At 39.8% G+C, this 23,833-nt stretch overlaps 1 protein-coding gene and 1 long non-coding RNA gene across 2 annotated transcripts in view; one reads left to right on the forward strand and one right to left on the reverse strand.

Annotated features, from left to right (window-relative positions):
* The first annotated feature begins 931 nt into the window (after window positions 1-931).
* On the forward strand, window positions 932-6,986 carry LOC122057429. Its single transcript, XR_006133527.1, has 3 exons — window positions 932-1,361; window positions 1,449-1,561; window positions 6,766-6,986. It is a non-coding gene; the product is annotated as an uncharacterized LOC122057429 (long non-coding RNA).
* LOC122057427 (protein FAR1-RELATED SEQUENCE 3-like) overlaps window positions 1,752-23,833 on the reverse strand; it is a 37,831-nt gene continuing 15,749 nt past the window's right edge. The window contains 3 exon segments of the mRNA XM_042619530.1: window positions 1,752-3,447; window positions 8,502-8,618; window positions 13,026-13,175. Of these exon segments, the coding sequence (XP_042475464.1) occupies window positions 3,403-3,447; window positions 8,502-8,618; window positions 13,026-13,175 (312 nt within the window). The 3' untranslated portion in view covers window positions 1,752-3,402.

Genomic DNA, 23,833 nt, shown 5'->3' on the forward strand with positions numbered 1-23,833 from the left:
CTGTGTGGTCCTTCTTTCCACTTACTGAGTTAGTGAGCTCATCCCACGTGTGCACCTCTTTTAGATGATTTTGCAGGTCATCCATCTGAAAAGCATGGGTCGGGTCCCACAGTTGAGTTCCCTGAAGAAGATTGATGGGCCCCTGAGGAGTTAGAGCACGGCACGAATTGCTCATGCGAGAGCTATGCTGCGGGATCGCAGTTCTGATACCGAGCTGAGCTCTACCCTTGATACCGAGCTGAACTCTAACTTTTGATACCGAGCTGAGCTCTACATTTGATACCGAGCTGAGCTGTACTATCTCATTTTTTATGATTCCTTTTGAGTACTTGATATGTAAATTGTATTCTTTTTGTGTAAATATCATGCCTTCGAGCCCACATTTACTTAACTATTGTATTCCAATTTGGGTATCAAGTATTATGGGAATATTCACAGGTAAACCAAGTCTTCTGCTGAACAGATGAACACTTTCTTAGTTGTGGGTATGCTGTGGTGGAATACCGTATCAAATGATCCTGGCAGGTTTGGGTTAACCGGTGTTAACCCGATCACTGGCCCGGTTCTGTGTGAACGGGGTGTGACAGTTAGGGTTAGGGGTTAGCAAATACCCCCTTAAGTATTAGTACTTTCTAAAATACCCCTTTTAATCAGGGTGGGATTCCATTTCGATGCCTGCAATTAAATTCTTGGAGCTCAGTTTGCAGGGAAATTTTGTCCAGAAGGAACCAATATGCTTCTGCTATCTGAGTAGAAGGATAACTTTTCCCTTTAAAAAGGGTCTCACTTTGCTAAAGAACATCATTTTGTGCTTTTTCCAGCCTACACCCAATAGAGAATTACGTTGTCTTTGAATACACGTCAAATGGAATGGGATCTGGATGAGAGAGAGAGAGAGAGAGAGAGAGAGAGAGAGAGAACCACGGTTCTCGTCAAATGAAGATCAAGAAAACATCCGATGGCCATGTTAGCTATTAAAGAATTTGAAGTAGACGTTAGAGGCCATTGTAGATCCTTCAATCGGAAAAGCCAACGACATGCTCTACATGTTATCGAACATGGATCAGTATCAGGTTCGCACCTATGGGTTGGTGTACTTGTTTGGGAATATAGATACAAGAACTACAAAGATGTAAGGAGATAGAGCAAGCCTTTGCAAAGGTCTTGGTTCACAACTACCCACTTGCCTGCAGGCTCGCGAAAGATTTAGATGAGAGATTTGTTGCAGATTGTACAGGTAAAGGTTCAACCTTCATTGAAGCATTTGCAGATTACAAGCTTCGAGCACGATGCTAGGGGCAACTTATTCATGCTTTTCTGGTAAGAAGAACATCTACGAAGTACCTTCGCTGACTGCACAGGTAAAAATATTCATATGAGCATTTCCAAATGTAACATTTAAATGACTGCCATAAATGATGTGGTAGATATCCTTTTTGCATCTTTAGGTGACAGAGTTCAAGCGTGGAGGACAACCTTGGAGTAGTGATTAATCATTGCATGGCTGATGCTGCTGTATCTACCATGAAATTCATAAACACATGGGCTGAAATCGCAAGAGGTGAACCAGTAACTAGTCCACCGTTTCTTGATAGGAACATGTTGAGATCTAGACAACCTCTTAAGTTTGAATTTCCTCACCATGAGTTCCTGAAGATAAAATTAAAGATGTGTTGAAAATCTAATAACAAAAAATATGATAACTCATCCATAAGTCATGCATACCATATATTTTAAAAGGATCAGTGGCATAAATGAATCAATTCCATATCATGTTCAAACTGATTTTTTTTATGCAAGCTTACCATCTACCACATCAAACCCCTTCAAGAGGAAAATAAGAATACATTGATGGCTTACAATTGCTTGATGGTCATCACTAATATGCCTAGCAATATAATTTCCTCGGATCCTCCTCATATACATGCCAACCATTGGAACAGCAGAAGAATTTTGAGCACTAAAGGCTAATGTGTATTAACATGTCCAAACCAAAATATAATAATGGTAAATCAAAGATCCTTTTTAAGGATAATAAAATTGGGGCTTAGTCTGATTTTGAAGCACAAACAGCCGGGGGTTGCCGAAATATATGTCCAGATAATGCACCAATAACCTTTGTATTATGGGAATCGCATCTTCAACCTCCACGCTTCAACTCCTATGACAAATAGGAATCAAGACTTCCACCTAAAAGAATTAGATTTCTATTAAGGTGCAGGGATTGGTTGCCTTGATGGAAATCTGATCTGCAAGCTGGATTACTCATTACCAAGTACAATGTAAAAACACACCAATTTACAGCTGTTTGGGCTCGTCACAGTCCAACCAAACTGTAAAGAATAATCACCTCTGTTGAAGAGAAACAAAAAAAATTAAAAAATACCATGGCCTCTACACGTAACCATCAAAGTGGAAATCACCTCTGTTGAAGAGAAACAAACAAAATTAAAAAATATCATAGCCTCTATAAGTAACCATCAAAATGTTCCACTTGAAATGATGATCTATAGATAAAAACATAAAGAATAAGACATCACCTTACATGAACACATATTTTCATTCCAATTCCTTCCCCTCTCCCAAATTTTTGTGTGCGTGTTGTGGGGGTTGTCAATATGTATATTGAAGGACGGAATGTATCATGCAATTTCAAATGCCATAGCACATTACCCCTCCTCCCTAAAACCATAAGCATTTGTTGGGTAATTCCAGCAGAATTTTAAGAGTGCATGGTTACTATCATCTGAATCAATATTCAATCTAAAATCGTCTCCCTGAATTGGGAACCTATGAGGATGAACACAACCACCTACATACAGACAATAGTTAGCAGAACTTAGAATAACTCATTCAGAAATAGAGAACAACCATTAGCAGGCCTACCCATTAATGCATCTTATCTTTGTACCATAATATCAGAGAACATAGGGTAGCTTTAGCCCACTCCCCATAAAAGGGAGAAAATCAGACCAATAAGAAAAAGAAAAATGGTTCCACCAATTACTCATCAAGCTACAATTTGGTATACGCAACAAGAGGGTTCCCCAGGCACCACAACTAAATAACATATGTAAGAAGCTTCTAAGATAGGTCACCACATAAATACAGAACCACCCCTGATCCTAAGAGGAAATACCCCCGACCCTGGGACTAAAAATAGTAGAAAGAGGCATCCCCAGTCCAAGGGGAGAGTGATGAGAGTCCATCTTCTGATCTGAATTAGACTCATTGATACCTCAGATCCTAGTTTTAACAGGTTACATTTACAAATAGGTAAGATCACATGCTTACATTGAAGGGCAGATGATTTAGCAAGATAAACAAACATAGCTCTGCCAAATGCCGTCAACAAAGATATAGCACACCTGCTATAAACAAAAAAACTTGGCTTTGATGAATCTACTGCCGTTGTTTCTTTATTGATGGCTCGGATTGAAGCTCAGCCTGCCAAAAGGAAAATACACCACCAGATAAAATAAGAAGAAAATAAAATATGGTACCAAAGCTTATAACTAAGGCTATGTTTGGACTGCAAGAAAAGAAAAATCTTGAAAAAAAATGAGAGAGAGAGAGGACAAATTCATTATTACTTTTGCCTTACTATGTTTTCTTTTCTTTTTTCATTTTTCTTTTTTCTTTTCTAGGTGACCAAGCCAACTTGGGAATTCTGATTTTTTTTTTTTTTTTCCTCGATGAATTTCCACCCAAAAGTGAGGTGGAAAAATAGGGTGTGGACTGTGGATCAGTCTCAGACTGAGTCTATGACCAACTGTCCAAACCAAGCCTGACCCAAAAATTGCTAACAAGGACCCAGATTCGGATTTGCATCGAACCCTATTTGTTCGATGAAAACAACTTAGTCAAAAGCAAACCCATAAGACCACATAAATACATCCAAACCAGGGATTATTTTAATAATTTAAAGCCACATGTAATCCATACCAAGGATTTAAGACCAGCTCCAGAACCCCAATTGTTCATGGGTGATACCAATGTGGACTGGTTTGGATCAGGCAAACCAGTCGCAAGAACCCGATATCCATCGAAGGTCCATCTAATCCTAAGCCAGATCAGACAATGGTTTCCAGCAGCCCATCTGGGAAGGGCTTCCAACGCATCCTAAATATTTGCCACGTGGCAACTTAGATTGAGCCCAAATACTGTGGAGAGGCGAACACAAAGATCCACTGTTCACATGTCAAATTTCAGACCAAGCAAAGTTGAAAAGGTGGAGAAACAAAGTTTTAATAATCTAAGCTACCAACAGATGCATGCTAATGCATGAACTGCCCAAAGGGTTTATATCAACACAAGGAAGGGGAGGGTATTTGATTGAATTAGGCTATGAAATTTGATAAGTGGCTAATCCAGGCAATGTCTTTTCTACCCAATGGTTAGAATTACAACACCATCCTTTTTATTTCTTTTTTTGTTACCCAAAGGTATTTGGGCCAGCTCATGCGCACCTCGACTGATCCTCGGGGAGACTAGCACAGCAACCCACCGCCATGATCTCCACTTAAATCGTAGATGCACAAATGGGGAATCAAACCTGAGACTGTGCACCTAATCCACACAATCTCCAGTTTTCCCTAACCATCTGGGCAACCCACGGGTGAGTACAGAATAAATAAGAAAAACACACACACACACACACACACACTCACATAATGCGTACGACAAGGTTCGATCCCATGACCTCCTCCCATGGGTGCCGGCTTCACAAGCTAAAGCTGCCAACACCATCTTTCCATGTAGCACGATGAGGTGAACCATTAAGTAAGCCAAATCAAATTATAATTAATGGCCATCATCTACACAATTACCAAAGTAATACAAGAGAGGAGTACGACGAAATATGACATTATCCCATTGGTTTTGTCGACAGCATTACCTCTACTACATCTCACCTGCATATCATCTTTTTTTTTACCTCATTCTTATCTCCCACCACCTAGATTGTCATGACAATGACTGGCACCCTCGTTCACCCCTCGAAAGCGTCATTCTGAAGAACCATTAAAGCAGAGATTGAAGCCAATATCTCATTTAAGACCCCCATGTAATCAATCTTCGATCTCTTACTATTACAAATCTCCAACCGTCTTGAATCAAAAGGGGATTCACTTCCCTCCTCTTGCCCAATGAGGAGATAGTAAAGCTGGTTTATTTCTGGGTATGCCCACTCAAATAAGTAATTTTTGGTAGAATTACCTGTTTGATAAAGCTTCAATCTGTGTTACGAATCTTGACCCCCCTTTGATCAGTAGATGGGGGACTCACAATCATAGTTAGCAAATTCGGATTCGGGAATTATTCGGACGGAGAATTATTCGGAATAATTCGGACGATTAATTTAAGGATTCGGTCAAAAAAGCGGTCAAAAAATCTTATTGGGGTTTTTTTTATTTTTTTAATTGTTTTTTTTATTTTTTATTTTTTTGGTTTTTTTTTAAAATAATGTTTAAATGGACCGAATAATTCGGTTTAATTCGGATTCGGTCCGAATTATTCGCGATTTATATTCATTTTGGAAAAAGTCGCGAATTTTAAAGAATTTTATTTTTAATTCGGATTTGGTCCGAATTTTTGAAAAAATTCGGAAAAATTCGGTTCGGCCGAATAATTCGCGAATTACTCGGCCGAATTGATAACTATGCTCACAATCATCTAGCCCAATGACAACATGGTTGGGTAAGCTGGTGTGGGCATTGTGATTCTCAACTTGATGACTGAAAAATGTAAAGATTCTTACCCAATCTATTTTTCCTAATTTGGTTCTAGAATGACACTAATAAGTGCCTCATTTTCAAAGATTCTGCTTTTTGTTTCTTCTCTTAAAAATTTCAATACAGCCATTGATAACAGAGCTAGCCACACAAGGTGCCTTGCCACCACCTAGGCTCGCCTTGTCACCATGACAACTATGGGCTTTAGTCATTACTTTATGTCAGACTCCCACCTGGTATTACTTTCTCTAATCATGAGATCTTGGTCATCCTCCAATACTAGAACCAGAGGTTGACAGCTCAATCAAAAGATTTCCACCTCTTATATGCAGGTTAAGATTTTTCCCGTTAGTCAACCTGACAAAAAATAGAACACTTCCATTACTTTTTGTTGGGGGAGGGAGTGATGTAGATGCACATTATGGAAGGAAATATGAGAGGAATAAGGGTCCAGCCTTAGTCCACCTGAGTGGTTAGGGTCCAACCAAGAAGCCAGCCGAACCCCTACTTAGTCCACCTGAGTGACTTAGTACAAATAAGGGTCAATTGGGCCCATCGGCTAGGGGAATGATTAGTAGTTGTTTTTAATTAATTAATGGGCCTATTGGTCCCATCGAGTTGAGTAAGTGGTATGTCGAGTCCAAATTGTCTTAGGACTCTATTTGTTTTCCACATAGGTTTATTATTCCTAGTCCAATTTTGAATTCCTAGTTGTAGTAGGAGTGTCTAGTCCTATTTGGAGACTAGCTCCTAGTAGTAGTTTGATTGCTATTCTGCCCTCTATAAATAGAGGAGCCTATGTACTCATATTTTCAGATTTGAATAAAGAAAATTGCAGTCATTATGTTAAAACAACTGAGATAGTCGTGGGTGAGAAGCCCTGGCCGAGACAGCCACTCCTCACCCACAATCTCCTACTTCTTTCCTTAATTTCTGCAATATTTTTTTGTTTTCTGTTTTCTGTTTCTGTTACAGCAGGGTTCGATTTCAGAATTCAGACCTAATCTTGGGAGCCAATCGGTCTGATCTGCAGGGCCTTTTAAGGACTGGTTCAACTCTTCAAGGGGGCCACTCGATCTCTGTTGACAGCTGTTCATTTCTGGTTTTTTTCTACAGTTCTTGATTTTCTCTCTCCTAGGTCAGAAATCAAGAACCTTCATAACTCTGCAACCAGCCGTCAGAATCTGCTAATATTTGGGGGTTTTGCTCCTCACATCTGAGCCTACAATCGACCAAAAGATCAGCTCCATCTGAGCCCAGACCAGCCAGCCGCAGGTCCCACTCTTGGACCCTGCGCAGGTCCTTTTCTCTCTCCTCTGTTTTGGTCTCTTTTCTGGTTTTTTTTTCATTGAATTGCTTGTTTGCTTTGTCGGATAAATTACTCCTGTGAGTGTTCTTCGAGGCTGCTGTTCTAAGTTCTATTACAGTGATACTAATTGGGGTTGTGCTTGCGGGGGTAAGTTCTTGAATCTACTCCTGCATTAGGGAGTGGTGAGTTTCCAGAAGCCTAAAGGTTTAGGACCAGAAACAAAGTAACAAACCAGAACCACAGTGAAGAAACAAAGGACCAGATTCAACAAATTCAAATAATTTGAAATCAAAGACTCAGAAAATGCGATACTTTGATTGGAGGAATGACTCCTCCAAAAATTATTCTGATACAACAGGTTGATCTGAATTTACAGAGTTATCCTATATAGAGTAAAAGTCTTAAATAGGGCTTCAGATCAAAGAATCGACCTCAGATTTATGATGAAAATCGGAATAGAATTAAAGGACAAGTAAATATCAACAAGATCAAGCATTATCAGTAAGATATTAAGCTCAAACAAGAAATCAGAAACCAAGATTGAGAACATCAGTAGATCTGAGAACTCCAGCAAGTCATATGGCAGTGGGATTCTATCATAACATCAGCAAATTCAGATTTTTTTCCACCATGGGAAGGTTTAGAATAGGGTCTGAAATCTAAAACTGAAACTCCAGCAAGCTAGGATACATAAGAACAGAATTGAAGCAGAAAATACTAACCTAGATTGATGGTGGATACTTGGATAAGATAAAGAAGAATGGAAAAGAAGTAGAAGGATATGGACCAAGCATCTCACCTGGAACTAGACTGAAATCCCATCAGCCCTACCTTAGCATCTCACCAAGGGTTGCAACTGCATCTCACTTAAGCTATTCTGAATCACACCGAACGTAGGAGCAAATCCAAGCTTTATTCAAATTAAAAACATGGGGAGGCTTAAAGCCTTACATTATTTTTATAGAAACTAAAAGTGCACTTACAATAGGAAAGGAAAGTGGACTTGAAATAGGAAACTCAATCCATAAATATAGGAATAAATGTCCCTTATAACTAAAACTCTACCTTCACTAGTTGGAACTAGTGTCCCGCATGATTAAAATCCTATCCAAATTAAACTCTGCGGAAAGTATGAATAGGAGTTCTATTCAGGAAGGACTCTCAACCCTATCCATAACAACAAGGAATTAACATTATTTAATGAAATAAAATGTCTTAAAATAACCTAATAAACCAAACCCCATATTCCTACCACCAACCCATAATTTAGGTCCTTTAAAGTGGCCTATTACAAAGAAAACTCATTGGACTAAAGTACCGACACATAAATCCCAACCCAAGGCTTATTTCCACACACATCTGTGATTTGTCTGCATCAAGGACAGTGAAACTAACCTTCGAGGATCAGAAGGGATTAAATATTTGTTGTTAAAATTATGAAATAAGGATAGAGTGCTCACAACATTTGACAGCTGCTCACGTATATAGCCCATTGATCTCAACATGGCACCCAGAGTATCTCTAGACACTTGAAACTTCACCTCTGTTTCTCCAGAAGTTGTCTCAGTATCTTGAAGCTGAAAGAGAAAGAAAAAATTATTTCAGGAAACCGATGGCAAAAACATCCACGATATTATCAAGTTATAATCATAATAATTGATTACAAAATATTACATCCTACCGTTCTCTGAGAATTGGGTAAATTTTTTTCAATAAGAACCAAAATAGAAAAAAGAAAGAGAAAAAAATGCAATCAGAAAAGATAAGCTTAAAGATATGAAATAGAACATAAGCAGATTTATGAGGGTGTGACAATCAGAATCTAACATAGTGTTGGATTCGGCAAACCTCCAAAGGAGGATTATGGACATGATGATATCAAAATAATATAAAAAATGAAAAATAACTACTTTCATTCTATGCAATAATAGGTTTCACACTAGACAAATAATAATCCTATATTTGCTACTTATAAGTTGTTCATGAAAAAATATATCAACTTCTTGATGTATAAAGATACTAAGGGTGTGTTTGACAGCTTATCATGTCTGGTGGGAAAGAAATAACAGAAGATGGACCTCCTTGTCATGTACTATAGAACAGATCTGGGAAACCATTACTTTCGAGATCAGAAATAGGCTCCTTCCTATTTGTCCTACGAGCGAAGATAATTTAAGAAATAGGCATCCAACCAGATGTTGGGACCTTCTTCCACCCCCTCTCCCCCTCCCCCTCCCCCTCCCCGTCCCCGGCTTCTTGATGTATCATCCTTTCATTGATGTTCCCCCCCCCCCGGGGGCTTTTGATGTATAACCTCCTGTGGTTAGTTGTTTTATACCTCCCTCAGCTTTTAATGTATCATCCTTTCATTGATGTTTTGTTCTTGTGTTTGAAGTCCCCCCCTGGGCTTGCCCTCTTCGGATTACATGTTGTTCTCTGCTCTTTATCCTTAATACATTCTCCATTCACCCAAAAAAAAAAAAAAATTTAATATTGCTTCCTATAAGTTGTTCATAAGAAAGAGAAAGAGGGGGTAAAAAAACCAATATCAAGTTCATGATGAAGTGAGATGCTAAGGGTGTATTTGGTACTGCCTACTGCTAGAGCTTCAGTTTGAGATTAGTGCGAATAGGTGATTTTCTGCGATGGGGCAATAATTATCTTTGAATGAGAAAAGTGAGATGAATTTGAAACTCCTCATCCGCCATCAAGATCAGCTAGTCTGTAGTTGATTAGTGAGAATTTCTCTTATTTTTTATCTGCTGTTAAATTTTAATGCTATTTCGTTGCTGGTATTGGTGTTCTGCCACTGCTCATCGATCAGAGCTAGCCACCATATTTTCTTTGCCCATCACTATTAGGTCTAGTGTGATAAAAGTTTAAAATGCCTTGGCCCCTAAGTTCTAATCAACTTGTTTTGATTTGAAAACAAGTAGAAAAGTTGTATTGGTTTGGTTAGAGTGTTGGATTATTTGACACTTAATTTGTGTCCATCAAACCCATTAAATAAATTAATTTTAATTTTATTATGTGCATTTTATAATTGTTATTTTGTGCAATTTCCCAATAGTACCGTAACTTGTTCTCAACTATGGACAGATTTGGCACTTTGTTCTAGGGTCGCCACATTTTATGTTTCACCAGTAGGGATTGGCGTAGAAATATAAATGTGGGCACTTTAATGTGTTGAACAATGATCCACTTGAAATTCCTGATTGGTTCACCTCAATTATGTTTGGTAAGAACTTTTGGTAGTCTCTTTTTCCCGTACCCGAGAGGCAGTTACTGTTACACTTGTGTTTTGTGCGCCTATGGTGTGACAATGGTTGATGCCGACTGACAAGACTGACTACACACCACAGGGAGAACATCCAAGAGAGAGAGTAGTCTGACAGCCGGGGCCCGTAATTGTTTTGTAGAGAGTTTGCAACAAGATTTTTATATTATAATTATATTAATTAATATAATTTGAAAAGTGTCTCAAATGTTTATGGGTCCAGTCACTGGTTAAAGAAACTACCATATTTATGAACAATGGACTTTATTTTATGGCGGTGTATTATTCCATAGTTGCAACATGCAAGGTCCATTATGGATGTTGGTAGTGTGGGGGAATTGTAATGAAACTTTCTACACGGGGGTTTTCAGGTGACGCCTTTTGTAGTGTCGTATTTTAGTGCAATTAGCATAACTTAAAGGCTACCATTTAAGATCCTGCCACTAGGCATGATTTAGTATGTTAGATTGCAATATCCTAAATTAGCTTGTCTTACAAAGAGAGGCAATGGCTCAAACCCTATTTGCACAGCACAAATTAAGAGAGAGAACTGAAGAGAGAAAAAAAGGGTCTTCTTCTTCTTCAACCTAGGGTTTTGGCCATTGAAGGTGGTGCACTCAATGCCTCGATGGAGATCATGTTCTTGTGCTACATTCCATTGGAATCAAATGCCACTTGTGTGTTACGGGTAACCATTAACCCCAGTTCATTGTTTGTTGCATGTTTTGACTGAGATCCTTTGTCGAAATTATGAAATGGATATTGGTCTTTGTGGACGACATGATAGTAAAGTCAAAAGATCGACAAGGGCATATTCTCACGCTAACGCGTGTCTTTGAAAGAATTAAGAAGTATCATCTGAAGCTGAACCCTCAGAAATGTGTATTTGAAGCAACAGAGGGAAAGTTGTTAGGCTGCTTAGTGAGTGAAAGAGGCATTAAAGTCGACCCTATCAAGATCAAGGCAATTTAGGAAATGCCCACACCTCGGACTGAGAAGCAAATACGAAGATTTTTTGGTCACATCCAGTATATTAGCAGATTCATAGCTCAGTTGACTACAATTTGTGAACCAATTTTCAAGCTATTGAAGAATGACCAGCCACTTCAGCCGCCACCCACACAAAGTGCGAAAACATTGGAGTTTGGCTGAAACTTTGATTCGTACTGGAGTTATAACATGGAACAACAAAATCAGGAACCATATTTTCAGTTTGGTATTCTTGGGCAAACCTAATTGGACATGTTGGATGAACTAAAACTGTCTTAGGTAAAGGCCCTACAACTTTTTTCCCCTGAAAAAGGTTAGTTCAAAGCCCTACAATCTGCCAAATTAAGCTAAAATTTCAACAAATGGGGGAGCCTCCAATGATTCTGCCAAATTAAGCTAAAATTTCAACAAAAGTGGGAGCCTCCAATGATTCGTTACAGCTAATGGTTTTCATCCTTCAGAAACACCTTCGGATTGCTCTTTGATTTTTGCTTTTTAAATTTGCTAGGACTGTATTTACTATATATATATATATATATATAACCGGGGCTAGAGAAACTAATTGCTGAGAGCAAATAATGACTTGTGTTATTTGTATGCTCCAGCTTGAGGGGGATTGTTGAGTTTCTAGGGTTATTTCCATCTTTCTAGCCTTATTTTATTACTTGTAATAGGTAGCGCAGCGTACAGGCGTAGTTTTGTCTTATTTGCTAAATACTACATAAAGTGGGTAGGGGTCTGCGCTAAGTAATCAACCTAGCACAGACAGCCTCCCACGATTTGGCTGCAACTCTTCTCTCTCTTCTCTTCCTTTCTTTCCTTCTCCTTGGTTTGGTTATAGGACCCTGGTTTTGTAATACACAATGTAAATACGTTTCTCCATTATTCAATTAATACTCCTGGTAAGAATACATTTTAGAGGTTTCTTTAATTCTTTTTCTCTCCTTAAGCTACAATCGCATATTCAACTATTATGAAAATCCTAAATTTTATATTTTCTCTTTTCCCCCCCTTGAATATGCGCATCTCAGAGAAATTTAATAACCAGTATTTATGCCTAGCCACCAGAATTGCCTTAGTTAGACCTAGACTATAAAGGTCAAACTGCCTAGGGAGGACCAGGACACCTCAATTGCGCTGCATACAATTGTTTAACCATTCATTGCAATTATCAGTACACATTCATCAATTACAAGGAGACTTGGCAATGGATCACCACTGTCAGTGGGGACAGAGGAGCCAACCAGCTAATTTCTTCATTCAACAAGCATAAATGTCTGCAACACAAGCACTTATGCTAATGTATTCCCATGTACATTGGACACTGCCTCATATACTTTTGTAAGTCAACAGCATGGGAGGCTGCAAGCGTCCACAACTGTGAGTTTCATGTTTCTTTAGGTAAGCGTCACATGCAATCAAATTGCAAAGGCTAAAATGAAACCTAGATTTTGTTTAACAATTAACAAATGTTAAATAAAAATCAATCACTTCATTATTTCTCCAACTCCCAGAGCACATAGAAATATATTTGTACCCTAGCAACATCACAACTAACACATTCATCAGGGAAAAAACATAAAACAGCAGCAACAACAGTGACAGCAAAAAACGAGAAGAGCTAATGCATGTTCAGAGGTAAAACTTGATTAAGACAATGCCAAATGACTAACAAAAAATTAAGATATAAATTTAAGAAAAAAACCTCCCTGCAGACCTTCAGATTGATAAGAGCTACCCGATTAGCCGGCGTTGACAGCTGCTCACTGATGTAGGCCATAGATCTTAACATCGGTTCTAGTGTAACTCTTGAAAGCTGAAAGTTCACCTCTGATTCTCCTGAAGGAGCTCTGCCGTAATCTTGCAACTGCAATGCGTGAAACTAACATATAGATAAAGTAAATAGAGAAACAAAGACTTGTACAAAGGGAAGAAAGTGAACAAGGAATCTCAACATATCAATCAGTACGCATAAATAAATTGATTAAGAGAACAGAAACTTCTACAAATGAATGGCAGGAAGTCACTAAAAAATCTCAACAGTACATCAGTTTGTCATACATTTGTTAAAGCTCTCACCCAACTAAATCACAGATCAGATAGTCAACACAACAAAATAACGGGAATGACCTTCAAAATCCTTAATTCTTCACATGGAGCAAAATTGATCTTTTGGCTGAAAAAAAAAAAAAAAATTCCCCGATTTAAGTTGCCTGCGAATAAAGCAATTCCACATTTTCATCTTTCATGGATAGACATTTTATATGAATACAAAGATATGATCTTGGGACAGAATAACCATATTTTGTGTTAAAACAGACTCAATGTCAGAAACTAAATAATGTAGAACTAGAATCACAAGTGATCCTAATCCCAGGCAGGATCTAAGTTCTAGCTGAATAGAGAAGATGTCCTCCAAAGGCTTTGGTTCTAGCTCTCAAACACTCTCTCACAAGTCACAACAAACAAATAAAAGGAAAATAAGAAAATAAAGAGAATTAGATGGAGGGTTGAGAAGGGGGTAAAAGAACAAGTGAATGGGCATCTCACCCTCAGATTTAGGCATCTCACCTAAGGCATCTCACCCAACTGCATCCCACAGCACAACAGCATAAGCCACTTTTTTTTTTTTTTTTTTCATTAATAAATTCGTGTTTAATGTTGTAGCCCCTTACAAACTTATATAGAAGACTCAAAGCTGACTCAAACAGTAAAATGAAAGGCCTAACCCAATCCTTAACTAATTGGGAAACCTAATCTGACTAGGAAACTGAAACAACAAATGAAATAGACTCAAAATAGGACTCTAACTAAACTAATGAATTAAATCACGTTTTCCTACTTTCTACCCATATTTTAGACCCATTAAAGTGGCCCATTACAAAGAAAACCCATGGGATCAAAGGCCCAACACATACATAACACAACCTAAGGCTTATTTGCAATAAAATAAGCCCATTAAGTCACTTAATTACATCACTAAATCTCTGTACGAGACCTGGATTAAATAATCTATTTAACATAAATACATAAAAATGTATACATATTTGTGATGCAGATACACGTTGGGTAAATTAGAAGTTGTCATTTTTTTTTTTTTTTAATTCCTTTGATCATAGAGTCATAGGAGATGAGTTGAGGTGTTTGATTCAAACTCTGTTTCAATGTTCAAGTTTGAGTAGGCTTACGTTTTTTTGCAAGTCTTTAAACACATTTTTATACAACCAACAAATAGATAGATTGGAATGAAAATTTTCAGTTTATCATTGAGTGCCAAGAGCTGTGTTGCGCAATCCTCTGTCACCTCCTCTGACCTTCTCCATCTCAATTTGGGTCTGATTTCTTTCTTTGCCTTCTGTTTGTTTATCATCTAATTTCTTAATTTCTTCCTCCCCTTTTGTTCTCTTCCTCTTGTTCCATTATTGCTTGTCCCTGTAATGCAACTAACAATGGTAACAGCCCATAAGGAAGTCAATCTCCCTCATGTTAAGCATTCATCTCCATATTTGGGGTATTGGTATTTACCTTAAGGGCAATTACTCTGTTGGACCTGTGAGAGCCAAGTCACAAATCTAAGCTGGTTCTCCCTTCATCGTCAGTGGTGATTGCAGAACTACCTCAATGCAATTCAGTATTAGAGTATTCCATGAAGCAATAAATTCAAGAGTGAACAGCTGCAGCACATAGGAAATATGGAATCTCAATTATATATCGTTCAAAAGGGTCCCAAACAGGGTTGAAGCCGTCTTAACATTTGTCACATCTGTGTGTATTGGATCTATGCCCTCCTCCACATTTATAGTGCCTCTTCAAGCTCTTTTATAGGGGATTATAACGAGAATAAGTCTCTCAAATAGGCCTTTATACCAGATCTCTCATAGGTAAACTGAAAAATGTAAAAGATCTCTGGTAAGGCTCGCAGAGGCTATGGCTCTAAGCTTATCTGGATATGATAACAACAATCCACTTACTCCCCATTGTTTCCCCAACTTGTTGAAGCCATTGCTACTTGATTCTTAGAGGGTTATGTTGGGCATCTGGCAGTGTTGAGCAGCAGATGGCAGTGAGTTGTCATTGTTGGCAACAGTTCAGGGCTTCTGGACTTCAATGGCAGTGTATTTGTACCCAATCAAATGATAGTGGTCAGTGGGTCCCACTTACTTATGTGACAGTGTTGAGGTGGCGGCACAGCGGCAAAAAATCAATTTCTCATTCTCGGTTGACCACGTGGCAGTTGAGAAGTGAGGTTGCAGGGCCACCTGGGCCAGCTAGGCTGGCAGCCAGGCCAACACAGGACTGCAGAACCAACAGCCAGGCCACGGCAGCCCACAGCACAGCAGGAGCCAGCAGCTGCTGGCCTACCTCGCGAGTGCACAGCCACAAGGCCCCACAGCCACGCAGCACACAGGCCGCGGGCCACGCAGCCCAGCCAGTCGACGTGTGCCACAGCACTCATGAGGCCCCTGCGTGCAGCGACTTGCCCACAAAGGCCCCCGTGCACAAACCCGCAAGGATTTAAATCTCGAAATTTGGCTATGTATAGCCCCACAATGATCAACAATGTCTGAATGGGCCACCATTTTGTGATGCTCTCCAGTGACTTACATGTCTGAGACGTGAAAATGCAACACATTTTCAGTTCCAGAATCATCCGGACTGTTAGAGGGGATTGGGCTGGTAGAAATTTCAATTCCACGGCTTAGATCAAGATGTTGAAATGCACTGACAAATTTCCATCAAAGATGCTATAGTGTCCTCTCATTTGTGGAGTGCAGAGATGCTCCCTGCTTCGCGAAGTACTCAGTGGCAGCCTGATCCAATGAGACACACAATCGCACACATAAGAAAGTAGGAGCTGAGATTCTGTTTGGTGCGGGCTCGCTGGTCCCACTCCCATGGTTTAAAGTATCTCCGATATCAATACAATACCCTCCGATACGTATCTTAAATTTAGTCGATCGATACAATTCACACCGATACGATACCTGAAATTTTTAAAATCCTTTCGTATTGATATATATCCTACGATACATACCGATATGCACCAATACACTATCGATACGTATTGATACTCTATGGAAAATATAAAATCGAGGTGAAATATACGTTTTGGTATGTAACGGTACGTATCGGTGAGTATTTGTATGTATCGATCAGTACGTATCGGTACATATTAGTGAGTATCGGTATGTACCGATATAATACGCTAGGGTCATATAATGGCCAAGATGGGTATTTTTTCAGAAAACACGATTTTTTAAGATGTTTTTGTTCCAAAGTTGCTAATAGCCATATTTCTCTCTAACTAAAATGGAAATCAAGGTTGTGAACAAAGATTTTACATTTATGGGACAACTACAAACCTTGAATTCTTAGTGCGATACCCTCAATTTAGTGTTTATGCATAATACATGTTATCAATAGTTTTTTTTAATAAATTTTTTATGCAAAAGTGTTTAAAAAGGTGTTTCATATCCATTTATGTGCTTATCTTAGCGTATCTCTGATACAATACGATACCCTCCGATAAGTATCTTAATTTTGGTCGATCGATACGGCAACCAATACCGATACTTTAATCCTTACCCACTTCGATGCCATAGGTCTGGTGCAGATTGCATGGCCTAAGCCAACTCCCACCTATACGAGCCCATCTGTCGGCCTCACTTGTCTTTGCCTACACCGAACAATCAGGGTCAAAACACTTCCTGCCACATTCAGACGTTGTAGTTCGTCGTGTCACTAGACCAAATCCGACGACTCCAATTTCACGCGAATCGGGCTCTGACACTCTGTTCCAATCCAAAGGTTGCAATCAAACCCGCCATCTTGAGGCACCTAACAGCGTACCTTCGTCCCATGGTGTGCACACACCCATAGGCCGCACTGAAGATTCCAAATGGAGCTTTCTTATTGGTCAGTCTTCAATGGGGGTTATCTCCCTAACCCCATGCCTGATTGGGGTGATTCAAAAGCCAGTCTTCCCCAAATTTGAAGCTCTACACAACCAAGAGGATAGAAAAGCTTACAGTACCCTTAAGCTTGAGTTTTTGAAGAAATTTAGTTAAAGGCTTGCTTTGATGGATTAAGTGTATTGATTATTGTTCAACACCCAACCTTGGGCTTTTAGAAGCTTCATTGAAGACTGTTGAAGGCTTGGTGAGCATCATTGAAGAAGAAAGGGGGTTTGTAAAAGGAAAGGAAGTGAGAGAAGACAAAAGGAGGGGACTGTTGTACCTACACACTTGATTATTCAAGTCTCCCTGTTGTAGTTGTTAGTTGAAGGCTCCAGTGTACTTCTAAAGACTATAGTGTCAAGCCTCTCAGAGATTTCACATTCCTAGACTCAACTAAAATGTTGTAGTTGAGTCCACCCCATGAACTGGTCCAAAGTTTGCCACCCCAAATCTAAAGGAGGTCTGGGTCTTCGTAAAATTAAGGATATTAACTCGGCTGCTATTCTTAAGCTTATCTGGAAAATCATCTCCAAGCAGAAGAGTATCTGGGTCTCTTGGTGTTAGGGATATGCCCACACTCCTACAGTTGGTTTTGATGATAACAAACATATGAAGGTATTTCACAATTTTCCTTCAAGTATTGTTTTGTAGAGACTTCATATCAAAGATCGAATTTGGTGAACAAAAGGAAGAAATGAAGATTGAAGCCATCAAATGAAGAGTATCAACAAGTTGGCATCAATGCTTGAGAAGATATCATAAGAATTTAAGCTTTAAGATGTCAAGACATGGAATTGCAAACAAGAAGAAAAGAAGATGAAGTGCCAAATAGTGGAAAGTTCAAGTGAAGAAGAAAACCACTAGGATAGATTGGTCCTTTTTAATGTAATTTAAAACTTCCACATATATATGTGCACTCACCACATGCATGTGCATTGCATCATACTAGAATGACCATAGAGCATACCTTGACCAAGTATGGAGAGTCTCTAAGTGGTGAGGAACATATTAGGAAAAATGTGTTCTAGTGAAATTTGTGAAAACCACATTAACCTGACTTAAGGGTATTTTGGATAATCTTAGAGTCGGTATCAGGAGATGAAACCTTCATAGAAGTTGTAAGAAATCGAGTCACGATTTCAACACAACTGATTTTAGGTTATTCTGAGGTTGGACCAAAACGTTATGATCAAAATACTAACGACTGGTCAATATAACAACGTTCTGTCAAAACAGAGTGTCATGTTGGCGGTCAACCGGCTGGAAGCCCCGGTCGATCGGAACTGTCCGAGACCATAGATGGTCGACCGGTAGAAAGTCCTGGTCGATCAATGCCTACTTGGAAAAGCTCCAATGGCTAGTTTTTTACCTTAACGGCCCTTTTCGGTCGACCGGCTACCAATGGCGGTCGACCGGTTGTCCCAGAATACGACTGTTAGAGCCTGATTTCCTGCCTATAATGCTCTCCTAAGCTCACCTATAAATACCTCTAATGCTACTCATCAATTAACAATTAATCCCAACTTTAGAAAATCATTATTTGAGCATTAGAAGTGAGAATTGGTCTACATCATCTCTTGAGTTCAAGTTCTTTATTTTACATTCAAGAGGAACTCAAGACCATCTATAAGTCTTCGTCTACATCTTGGCATTTACATTACAAGCATCAAGAAGACTTCAAAAGGTGCATTCATTCAATCATCATTGCATATTTCATTTGCACCACACCGGAAGTAATTCTCTTTTATTCCACTTCTCCATTTTCTATTTTACATTAAGTCTAGACTGTACTTAGGCTTGTGTAAGGACCCTCTCATCTTTAAGAGAGTATAAGGATCCTCTTATCCTTAAAAGAGTGTAAGGTGCCTCTCTACCTTAAAGGAAATTGTAAGGTGCCTCTCTACCTGCAAAGAAGATTGTAAAGGTGCCTCTCTGCGTGTAAAGGGGATTTTGTAAGGATACTCTTATCCGTGAAAAAGATTGTAAAGATTTTCTTCCCTACCTACCGTATTGAAAGGGAGAACTAATGGAATACCTTACAAGAGGAATTTTGTAGGGAGTGGACTAGACTCAGATTGAGTCGAACCACTATGAATCTTATGTTATGTGATTGTGCCTATTTTACTTATTCCGCATTGTTTTTAATTTGCAATCACACTTGGGACCTATACATCGAAAAAAGTTAAAATTTCCACTAGTATAACCTATTCACCCCCCTCTAGGTTATTTCACTTGGATCTACTCGGCCCCCCTCAAAGGGGACTCCCTCTGGACTGTCTCCCCCTCTGCGGATGCTTCCTGGATCTGGAGATGTATTCTTGACACCAGGTCCCTTGCCCTCCTTGCTATCTCTTGTTCCATTGGCAATGGTCTTTCCACCTTGCTCTGGCTAGACCCTTGGAACCCCGTAGGCATTCTCCTACCCCTAGTCTCCCCTCGAACCATTTCCTCTATTGGTTCGTCTCGCTCTGCCACAGTCTCCTCCATCCTCTTGCCCATTGGCTGGGCTCCACCCCCTCTCCCTCCCCCCCATCCCTCCTGGACAGCGAGGAATACAGGATTCCATTAAGTGGCTTCCTTCCCCTTTGGGTCGCTTTTCCTCTGCCTTAGCCTGGAATTTTTCCCACTCCAAAGATCCTCTTACGCCTTGGCGTAATCTCATTTGGTTCAAAGGGCACATCCCACATCATAGCTTTACCGCCTGGCAAGCTCTCTCCTACCGTCTTCCAACTCAGTCTTTCCTTAACTCCCGTCACATGGTACTGAAGATGTTAGCCATCTTTTCTTCTCTTGCCCCCCTTCTCTACCTCCGTCTAAAAGAAGGTTCTCCATTCTTGTTGGCCCTCCACCCGTCCCATCCTTCCCCTCCCCCGCGAATGGATCTAGGTAGACATGACCTATAATAGCTTCACCATTTGTGACACTGTTGAGAAACTTGCATTTTGTGCCACCATCAACCACCTATGGATGGAAAGGAATCTTTGTAGATGAACTACCAATTCCCACTCCCTGGAAGAGATTTGGAAGGCCATCTATTTTGATGTTTCCTCCTAAGTTAGATCTCTCATACACCGCCCGGTTCGTGACACCCTAAGGAACAGGCTCATTGTTGTCTCCTGAGGGTCCTTCTTCTTCTTTCACCTCCCCCCCCCCCATGGCTGTCTCCCATAGTTAGTGCCAGGGCTTGTTTGCCCCTTGTGGTTTGATTCTTCCCCTCCCTTCGTGGATTTTGTAGTTTCGATTTTTTTTGTTCCCCTCAGGTTGGCTTCTCCATGTTGGCTTAAGCCCCCCCACCCTTTTTTCCTTGTATATTCTTTCTCTCTTGGTATTGAATTATTTATTCATCCAAAAAAAAAAAAAAAAAAGGTTGTAGCATTGATTGAGTGAAGCCGCTCTGCAGTAGTGAAGGAGCGGCTTGTCTGTCTCATAGCATGAAATTTCCTTTTTGCTGTCTACTTAATAAGCTACATTTTCACATGCGCTCCACTGTATCTGGCGCAGGTCTTATTTGGTTATGTACTAAGAGAAGCCACCTTTGGCCCTAAGCTCTCATCAAAGCTGATTAGAGGTGAATGATCAAAGGGGTCCTCTAATCACCACAATGAGGCTGGCCCCTCTTTTAGTAGACTCACCTATGAATATGCATGAAGAAATGAATGTCGGGATCTTTCTTTCACTGCTAACCCCAGCAATCAAGCTACTGAGCCAACGCAGCAAGAAATTGCTCAGAGTGTGATTACCAAGGAAAGGTAATCTCCATTTTACAAGTCTATTTAATGTAATGCTAGGTCTCAACAACCAAACCCCAGGCAGGATCCATGTGAAACTCCGGAACAATAGGAATATGCCGCACACAAAGGTACCACAAACCAGAACAATATACCCTAGCCTGATAGGTCATAAGGACAGAAATTACCATCGAATAATGCAGGCCATAATGTGAGTGGAATCTCAGGAAATCAGACTGTTATGATGGCTGAAACAAAATCTGAGACAATTCTTGAATTAGGACAGAAACTGGGAGAATTTTGATATCTTGAAGTCCAGGCCTCTGATGGCCTTCTACTCCTGATCGAATGGCTCTTCTACAGGGCCCACAAATCCCCAAAAGATGGGATGGAACAGATCTCTGATCAGGAAGATATGAGGGTTCTTGATTGAAGTCACAAATTGAGAAACTTTGGTAATCTTCAATAACTTGAGGTTGCAGCCTCAGATGGCCCTCAAATTTGGATCGAAGGACCTTGGTATGGATGTAATGAAGCCTTCAAAAGATGAACTCTACAGGCTCAGTCCCTTATGATCACAACTCTGCTGCCCAGAAGTCCAACTTACACAGAGCCGCAGGTCTTAAAGTGATCTCCCAGCTCAGCAACCATAGAGATGAAATAGCCTCTGTATATGGTCTTCAAACAGGTACTGGACAGGTATTCAACAACAACTTAGCCTTTTTCCCAACTAAATGGGGTTGGCTACATGGATCCCTCAAAGAATTAAATAAAAGAAAGAAGCGAGAAAAGAGGAAAAGACAGAGAAAAGAAACAAAGGAATGCAACATCTCCAATCCATCCCACCTATATGCAATCGACAGCATGGATCTTTGCCCTCCAAACAGCTCTGTTTGATGTGATACTAGGGTCAAGCCCTAGCTTCTGCATATCTTTCCTTACCAACTCATCAATGATTATTTTAGGGCTGTCCCTAGCTCTTCTAGCTCCTTTCCATTGGATTTGATCACTCCTCCTTACTGAGCATCCCAAGGCCTCTGTTGAACATGGTCATACCACCTTAAATGGCATTCTCGGAGCTTGTCCTGAATCGGGGCCACTCCCAACTCATCCCTTACCCTATCATTCCTCACTCTATCTCTCTTAGTTTTGCTGCACATCCATCTCAGCATCCGCACCTCTGCTACCACTCAACTTATCTATGCTTGACGGCCCAACATTCCGCCCCATACAACATAGCCGTTCTTACGGCCGTACTATAGAACTTTCCTTTGAGCTTGAGAGGAATACGTTGATCAAACAACACTCCGGATGCACCTCTCCACTTCACCCATCCTACTTTATTTTGTGAGACACATTATCATCTATCGCACCATCCTTGTTAATAGTTGACCTCAAATATCTAAAACAGTTGCTTTGCAGGATTTCTCTCCTCAAGTTTCACCACCTCGTTACCAGTCCTTGAGCTACTGAAGTTACACACCATATAATTCGTCTTCGTTTTACTTATTTTAAAACCTCTTGATTCTAAGGTAGATCTCCATAAATCTAACTTATCAGTAATCCCTGCCACTATCTCATCCACCAAAACAATATCATCGGAAAAAAGCATACACCACGGAACCTCCCCTTGAATGTTCTTGGTTAAATTGTCCATGATAAGAGTAAAAAGATAGGGACTTAAAGCGGACCTTGATTTCCCAATGGTAATTGGGAACTCACTACCACAACCTTCCAACGATCTCACACTAATCGACACGCCCTCATACATATCTTTAATTATGTCCACATACATACTAGACACCCCTTTCTTCTCCAATGCATGCCAGATTAGCTCTCAAGGGAATCTGTCGCAGAGAAGGTCGATAGAGACCAGATGAAGATCCTTCTTATAGATTCTTGATTTTTCCATGAGCTTCTGTAGAAGGTAAATCGCTTCCGTAGTGGATCTACTAGGCACAAAACCAAATTGGTTCATCGAGACACTAGATTCTTTTCTTATGCAGGCTTTGATGACCATCTCCCATAATTTCATAATATGACTCGTAAGTCATATTTCTCTATAGTTATTACAGTTCTATATATCGCCTTTATTTTTGTAGACTGAGACAACAATACTTCTCCTTCATTCATTAGGCATCTTTCTCGTGCTCATAATCTTACTAAAAAACTTGGTTAGCCAAAAAAACCCATACTCCCAAACCCTTCCACACTTCAATTGGTAACTCATCTGGGCCTGGTGTCTTACCTATTTTCATCTTTCTCAAGGCTTCTTTAAGCTCAGTCACTCCTATCTTTCGGACATATCTATGATGCTTCTTGTTATGATTTATACTCACAATACTCCTCCATGAGTCGTCTCCATTTAGTAAGGCGCAAACAAGCCATCTCATGTTATGTCCTCATCTTTTACACGTACTCTACCATCATCACTCTTAATACATCAAACATTATCAAAATCTATGCTCTTCCTATCTCGTATTTTAGCTATCTTATAAATAGATTTTCTCCTTAGTGTTGAAATTGTTGTACAAGTCCTCATATTTCTTCGCCGAGATTTTTCCACAATCTTTCTTGCGTCATTTCTGACAGCCTTATACCTCTCTTGTTCTTCAACCTCCCTAGTCCTTTGCCAAATCTTAAAATTTTCTTTTTTAATGTTAATGGCTCCCACTAAAAAAAACAAAAAAAAGGGCAAACAGAATTCGATGGAAGGATGAGAAGGGGGAAGAAGATAGTTCAGCCCTCTCACCCCCTTAGTCAACTCTCTTAGTCTATGAAAACACTTCAATTTCATTAACAAAACTCTGCCCAAAAGGCTACAATTGGTTCTCTTAAAT

This window comes from Macadamia integrifolia, chromosome 12 (assembly GCF_013358625.1).
Source record: "Macadamia integrifolia cultivar HAES 741 chromosome 12, SCU_Mint_v3, whole genome shotgun sequence".
NCBI lineage: Eukaryota > Viridiplantae > Streptophyta > Magnoliopsida > Proteales > Proteaceae > Macadamia > Macadamia integrifolia.